Source organism: Bombyx mori, chromosome 26 (assembly GCF_030269925.1).
Source record: "Bombyx mori chromosome 26, ASM3026992v2".
Taxonomy (NCBI): Eukaryota; Metazoa; Arthropoda; class Insecta; order Lepidoptera; family Bombycidae; genus Bombyx; species Bombyx mori.
Window position 1 is genome coordinate 3,513,744 of NC_085132.1, and position 7,624 is coordinate 3,521,367.

At 34.2% G+C, this 7,624-nt stretch overlaps 2 protein-coding genes across 2 annotated transcripts; one reads left to right on the forward strand and one right to left on the reverse strand.

Annotated features, from left to right (window-relative positions):
• Positions 1-359: 359 nt before the first annotated feature.
• LOC101739617 (exosome complex component CSL4) lies at positions 360-2,123 on the forward strand. Its single transcript, XM_004932991.5, has 3 exons — positions 360-891; positions 1,288-1,536; positions 1,863-2,123. The coding sequence occupies exons 1-3, from the start codon at positions 721-723 to the stop codon at positions 2,106-2,108; spliced, it is 666 nt and encodes a 221-aa protein (XP_004933048.1). The 5' UTR covers positions 360-720; the 3' UTR covers positions 2,109-2,123.
• Positions 2,109-5,375, reverse strand: LOC101739760 (PH domain-containing protein DDB_G0287875). Its single transcript, XM_062676303.1, has 2 exons — positions 5,357-5,375; positions 2,109-5,227 (listed from the first exon to the last, which is right to left on the reverse strand). Exon 2 carries the CDS (start codon positions 5,216-5,218, stop codon positions 3,935-3,937), a length of 1,284 nt encoding a protein of 427 aa, XP_062532287.1. The 5' UTR covers positions 5,219-5,227; positions 5,357-5,375; the 3' UTR covers positions 2,109-3,934.
• Between the last annotated feature and the right edge of the window lie 2,249 nt (positions 5,376-7,624).

The window sequence follows — 7,624 nt, forward strand, 5'->3', positions numbered from 1 at the left end:
AATAATTGAATAGGCAGAGTACTGGTATTTGCTTGTGCTGGCTCACACCACCAATGAATGATCTACAGTAAATCCACATTAGTTCCAGTAGTACCAGTCGACAACGCAAATATTTTTATTATTCTTGGTTTACAAGGTCCTCGCACCTAAGGGGCACGTGGAGAAAAGCTTACCTGAGATCAAAATGTAAATAGCCCAACGTGGGTCTCGAATGACGACTCTGAGATTATGAGTCTCATGCTCTGACTGAGTTATCCGGGATTTTACAAAGGGAATGTCACATCTCAACAATTTAAATAAAAATTGATTTCGTTGCGTTGTACGTTTCATGGAAGAAATGTCACCCTCTATTACGAAATGATTAAGCTCTATAAACTTTGTTTCTTTTACTTAATTAATCAAAGAACGAACAAAAAAACATTTGCACTTTTGTATAATCTATGATTTCACTACGCGATTAAAAAAAAGATCATAACCATAGATTATACACCTAATTTATTTGAGAATCTTATCTTCGCTAGAAGTAATAGTGTTCTGTGATCTTAACTTATGTACATAACAAATAACAAACTGTAACTGGAATTAATAAACAACACAGTTCAACACACTATTATAAGACAGTTTACAATTAAAGACACGTTTTAGCTGTGACGAAAATAATCTAACCGAACTTTAAGTTGTAGTTCAAGTTAAATTGTAAATTCTAACCTCTACTACATTATGAATTTGGAAGAAAAAATAAAAGAAATAGGTTCAATATGTATTCCTGGAATGCGACTGAGTTTATCAAACAAAGACAACGTATCAGGGCCGGGAACCTATGAATTGAAAGGATATATTTATGCGGCTTTAGCTGGAATCTTGAAAACAGAAGAGGATGAAAACACCAAAGTAAATAACGTTACAGTCTTTGTATAAGCTGCCACTGATTGCTAAAACGATTTTATTGCAACCGTCATCCGTGCCTCTTTAATTGTGACTTAAAATGCCCATAAATATGCTCTGCAAAACACTACATTACCATGGACGAAGATAGGTACTGTAGCTTAACAGGTATATCATATGGAATTTACTGCCTGTAGAAGACACTTATGGACACTCGGTTTTATGGTCTTTAGTTTAGGCTTGCTCACTATTTCAAGCAGACGCTTCTTTTAGCAGCAGAATATTTTTTTATGCAATAGCAGATGAAATTCTAAATTCACCCCAGAATTCTATTTCAACAAAATAGAAAATGAAACAAATGAAAAAACCTATAAATTAAACTAATGATTGAAAATTTTTTAGGCTAATATAATTTCAGTAGAAAGTTCAAGAACACCAAGTGTTTTACCCAACACAGGTGACATAGTAACCGCAAAAGTAACAGTTGTAAATCCAAGAACTGTACAATGCCTAATCCTCTGTGTTGGCCCTTCAGTACTTGTTAGAATGTACAAAGGAATATTAAAAAAAGAAGATATAAAGGCAACAGAGAAAGACAGAGTTGATCCATATAAATGTTTTAGACCTGGAGATATTATACTAGCTAGAGTTGTATCCTTTACAATATTATAAACTTGTTAGTATTCAAAAAACCTTTTCACTTTTAATAATGACTTACTCTTTGTTTGTATTTGACTCATTAGATGGGTCTTTACATTATGTACTAACCTTATAGTTTGCCTACCACATGAAACACTTGAGCATTGTGGGATTTTGGAGTCACATTTGCTTAGAAATTATGATTATACTGCAAAATAGAATGCAGTTTTGGTTTTGTATAACATCAAACTCTATGTCTACTCAAGCTTGAAAAATACATCTATTATATTCACTGAATATTAAATAATATATAATCATTTTCCTAAACTGGAATTCAGTTACCAATGACGGAAATCCACTGGTACCAATTATCGACTGCAGAAAATGAACTGGGAGTTGTTATCGCTACAGCTGAAGGATCACCGCAAGGGGTCAGCATGGTACCAATAAGCTGGTCAGAGATGCAGTGCCCTAAAACTCTAGTCAAAGAACCAAGGAAAGTTGCTAGAGTTATACCGGAAAATATTAATCAATCACTCTTTCCAGTTCATTCAAAGCAAGACAATCATCACACTGATAAATAATTTTTATTTCAATTACAGACATGTTTTATTTTATTAAATTTTAGGCAAACAATGTATTCATAAAAAATTATATTAACTCTAATCTATTTCTGAAACTTGGAATGTTGATTATGAGAGTAAAACTATTACCAAAGTCAAGGGTTAAAAATTTTTGCTGACTGTTGAATACTCGCAAACTCTGGGTATTAATTTGGCTGTAACCAAGCACATTGGTTTTAGTCTAAGGTAGTACCCCTGAACACCAGCTGTACCGCTTCGGCGGCCTTGTTAACATATTCGTTTTTCTGGGTTACTCCCACGGACTGCATTCTTCAAGCAGCAACAAAACATAATAACTAAAAGTTTAAGTGTACTTTTTTCACCTTGAAGGATTGACATCATGTAATAAAAATCAAACCTGTAAAAATTTTAATTTCCATAATAATTGGTTTTCATTTCCATTGGCTTATTTTTTCCTGAAGCGTTAGGTAATGAGTTACAGTTGTACAGACTGTAAGGACACATGTCTTAAGAAAGGACGGCAGTTGATAATATCTGTAGTAGTGGTGGGCAAATATTTTTAATGGCGGGCCACAAAGTTTAAGAAATTCTAGAGGAGGTCCAGAATTATAGAAAAATGCATTTTGTATTAAAGCATTTTAATAATCAAAATACCTTTTACTATTACGCCTTATTTGGCGTGTGGGACGTGAGGTGTGTGAGAGATGGTGATGGAGGTGAAAAGAATGGTTTTTTGCCAATAAATAAACTAATACCTGTGACAGACTGCCGAGATAATTATAATGATGGCAAGTTAATTAGATAATGAAATAATAAATGAGATAATGAAAGCTCAAAACACCCTTGACGAATAGGAACTTTCATTAAAAATTCGAAGATTTTCAATTATAAACGACAGACTTTATTTTACGCGCCAAAATGCTGACCACGGATGTATCCATACAGTCCATAAAGACTGGATCTCGGATGCATACTTTGTGTTGTAGTTTTCACTAAAGTCACTATGTACAATGCATTCTTCTGTAGTTACATTTTCTTTTAACTGTTTTATGTGATTATATTGTCCTGTAATATTTCCATAGTGGCGCACGTTTTTTTTATTTATTTTTTATTGCTTAGATGGGTGGACGAGCTCACAGCCCACCTGGTGTTAAGTGGTTACTGGAGCCCATATACATCTACAACGTAAATGCGCCACCCACGTTGAGATATAAGTTCTAAGGTCTCAGTAAAGTTACAACGGCTACCCCACCCTTCGAACCGAAACGCATTACTGCTTCACGGCGGAAATAGGCGGGGTGGTGGTACCTACCCGTGAGGACTCCCAAGAGGTCCTACCACCAGTGATTACGCAAATTATAATTTTGCGGGTTTGATTTTTATTACACGATGTTATTCCTTCACCGTGGAAGTCAATCGTGAACATTTGTCGAGTACGTATTTCATTAGAAAAATTGGTACCCGCCTGCGGGATTCGAACACCGGTGCATCGCTACACACGAATGCACCGGACGTCTTATCCTTTAGGCCACGACGACTTCTAAGGTTCTGTAAGGTTCTAATAGTTTATGAAACTGTTCAATTATGTTTCTGGGAAACTCTACGACTTTCTCTTTAATTGTTTGAAGAGTAGATTTTTCTTGGCTATCTTTGAAGTAAGTTTTTTTTACCTTTTTCCAAGTCCAGTCTCTTTAGAGTTATCAAATTCCTTAAAAGTTATTTGTTTATCTTTGCACAGTACACAATTTCTGGACAAACAATCACCATTTCTGCTATCGCAACACAAATATTGTAGGATTTGGGTAGTGGATTTCTCTTCAATAAGATTAGTTTTTTCGTAAAGCTGTTACCACCAGTTCCATGTTCTCATGAACCTTACATAAGCAGGTGTCTCGAATATTCACGGTTGGTATGCGAATCCAAAATGGTCGGAGCTTACAAAAACTGCTATAGCTTATCTTGTATTGAGAAGTGGCAATGTACTTTTTGTGTAAATTTTTTAAAGAGTCTGTGAGATATCGTTTCTGTTTTTTTATTTTTCCTTTTGATACAAATTCGTTTTTTCCTGGACAAATCCTGCTATTTTCGTCTTCTTCTAAAAAAATTATAATGTCTTCTTTGGCTTTACTACAAATCGACTCAAAGTGTAATTTCTTATTTTCAGACACGTCTATCTCTTGTATTTTTTGTTCATGTTGGTTGTGTGCATTTTTGAACTTTCTAAATCTACGCCATCGCTGTAACAACTTCTTATAGTTCTCATTCATTCTTTTAAGATCTCGAATTTGTTGGTCTTTGATTCGTAGCTCTGCGTGGTATCGGTATTTATATTTGCGTAAGAGATGCTTCCAGGGAGATTTCTTCTTCGCAGATATTTTTTGTTGAGCAGTTTGTACACATTTTGGGTTTTCAATGTGAATAGGTATACCAGTAATTGCGGTATTGCTTTGTGGACTGAGTGATCTGGGTGAGTCAGATATGGAACTTGTTGGACTATATACCTGAAGAAATCTTTTTGAATCAGGTTTTGGAGATATTGGGGACCGTAGTTGTAAAGAAATCGCTGAATCTGGTTCAGGAGTTATTGAGGAACACATCGTAGATGACCTTGATAAATTGAATACTGTAGCGTTTGTAGAAAGCACTCTGGACTTTCGTGAAACCGATTTATAATTCTTTGGGGAACGCACCCAGTGAGATCTTATCGGGACTGATGCTGGTGTTGGCGGTGAAGGCGATTTTATCGGCCTAGATGGACTTGAGATTTCTTCTTCTCTCTTTGGAGTCAAACTAAAAGGGTCGCTCATAATAATATTTTCATTGCTAACTACATCAGCAATTTCTTTTTCTGTCTGTTCTTTTAATTTCTTTTTGTAGTACGATTTTTTTGAGCTTTCTCTACTCTTTTTTCTTTGATTTTTTTGTTCTCTAGGCGTTAAATTGCTAACTGAAAGAATCTTACCTTCTCTCTTTCTTTTTAAATAGGATTCTTGCATTTTAACTCGCCATAAAGCATACTTTTCTGGATCTTTCCGTATGTTTTCCATCCTAATACGTTCTGCAATTTTCTTCTTCTCTCTTTTTTCTTCCTTAGATAGTACTGGTGGCATTTTTGTGTACTGTAATATAAAAACGAAGATTACAAATTTATTAATAATTATACCTAAAAATGCCTTTAAATAAGACTGTCTCAATTTTGACAACATGCAGGCATTTGCCACTACAGTAGTTAGATAAACAAATATTACACTGTTTGACACATGCCTGAAATTTCAATATTTTAAGGGATTTCAAGTTACAGATAATTACTAGAAAAGTGGTATAAATACCTTATTATTGACTTGACGTTTCAACTCAATTATGAATAATCAATATTTCACTACATAAACAAGGTGGGTAAAAAATTGTAAGAAGAAAATTCTTGAGCGGGAATCGAACCCACGACTTATCACGTTACGTTTTAACGGTCTTAAAAGTTAATGTTACAGTATTACCCTGTTCGTCTAAGCAGTAGTTTGAGCCTATCAACTACCGCTAAAATTAATACTTAAGTAAGTAGGTAGTTTCATTAACCACTCGTTATTGTTTTATTTATGTTTTTACTAATTTTATTTTTAAACTGTCATTTAAATGAAGTTTTTTTTTTCATTGTTTACCCTATAATTTATTACCTAGACGAACGGAGTTTAATACCAATATATTAGTTTTAATTTCAGGTATAGTCTAATTATAGAAAATTTAGTCATCGATAGATATGAAACCCCTTTGACGGTATTAGGACTGCTGCGAAATTTACAGCTACTGTTTTTAGACATGTAAATAACATTAGGTTCATACGAAATGACTTGTTACAGGCGTAACGTGCCGCCAATGTAACGTTTCATTAACAATATGTGTGACATTCTGATTAATATGGTATTTTTAACATATGAATCAGATACATATCAATTAGAATTTTGCCCATTAACATAGATAAATCATCACACGTATGCAATTAAGGATTGTTATTTATACATAGGTTTCTGTTCCCCAATGGCATTATATTTCCCGTAGATTCAAGTTTGAAAACCATTTACCTTAATTATAAAAACGAACATACTAATCAGAAACATAGGTGTACCAAGGCTATATGAATCAGATATTTACCTTTATATCTCCTCGACGACACGAACCAGCCACACGTCACGTCGCGACCACGTCAGCCGAGCACTACCGCCAACGCGGGGAGGGGTCGCCTGATGTTTTGTATTTATAGCCCAAGAGCCCACGACAGCCAGACCTTCGTTATTTTATAAAAGCTGAAAGTTTCTCTGTGTATGTCTCCAACACAGGTAAGAACGACCCGCGATTATAGAGTTTCGATTGTGGTTACTTGGGCAGGTAACAGGCAGTAAAGGTATATAAAATAGTACCTTAAATTCGTTAAAGTATAAAGGTTTTTTTTTAATATTTACTCCAGAATATCTTTAGAAATCACGATATCCGTTGCCGGACACTTTTTCCAGTTGTTACCCCCTGCCAGACACCCCTAAACTTTAATAAATTTTAATTATACTTTCGTTATACTATAAAAGCTAAATTTTATATATGTTACTTAGGGACTTATAAAAATATGTTACCCCAATAGCCGGACAGTTTTAATGGTTCTTACATCTTGCCAGACACATTGAAAGCCCGCTGTAGGTGCGAGCGCGAGGTAGCAACTGTTCAAGCGGGTGTGAGCGAGATAGAGTGCTTAGTCTATTGTGATCTTTTAAGATATCCAATAAAAAAATTATTTTATTACGTTCATAGCAATATTATAGAAAATAAAAAATGTTATTTTAATATTATAAAGTACAAACAAAATATTACATGTCAAAGAAAAATATTTAATCGTTCTTATAATATTCCTCATTGTCGTCGATATTGAACTGATGAATAAGGCGATATCAATATCGCCTTATTCATCAGTTTCTGTAAAAAATTAAGAAAAATTATACAATTTGAATAATAAAAAAAATATGTACAATAATTTGTCATAATAATTACATACCTGATTGAGTTTTGAGCGAATCCCTAACATAACTCGGTAGTAGATCTTGGTGTTTGTCATCTTTCAATACCCTGCCATCATTATCCGGTTCCATATGAGGTTGGATTTTTTAGATGAGCATTATTCCAAATGGTATATACAGAATTTGATCGCAAAAATTGCTGCAATAGCTCGCTTTTACAAGGTGGTAGATTGCTAACGTCAAAATTTCGCAATTTCTTTCGGTCAAAAGCTTCGTTTACATTAGAGACTGTATAGGAGTCGATGAATAATTGAAGTCGAGCAGCATCAATATCAATTACATTACGGACATTGTAAGCATTGCATATAGACCTCTATTATAGATGTTTTGTTGTTGATCTAAATTTTCAATTGATTCGCTGTTACGGAAATTTTTGAAAGCTTCCTGGTACTCTGGATATTTTTTAAATGTTTTGTATGGTTTTAATTTTCCTTTCCTGAAGAACGCAGGATAAAGCCT

Excerpts from the sequence above, each read along its gene's own strand:
- LOC101739617 (XM_004932991.5), top strand. The coding sequence starts at position 721 with ATGAATTTGGAAGAAAAAATAAAAGAAATAGGTTCAATATGTATTCCT. Across the intron at positions 892-1,287 it reads AAGAGGATGAAAACACCAAA|GCTAATATAATTTCAGTAGA; the intron begins GTAAATAACGTT and ends AAAATTTTTTAG. Across the intron at positions 1,537-1,862 it reads ATATTATACTAGCTAGAGTT|TTACCAATGACGGAAATCCA; the intron begins GTATCCTTTACA and ends ACTGGAATTCAG.
- LOC101739760 (XM_062676303.1), bottom strand. The coding sequence starts at position 5,218 with ATGCCACCAGTACTATCTAAGGAAGAAAAAAGAGAGAAGAAGAAAATT.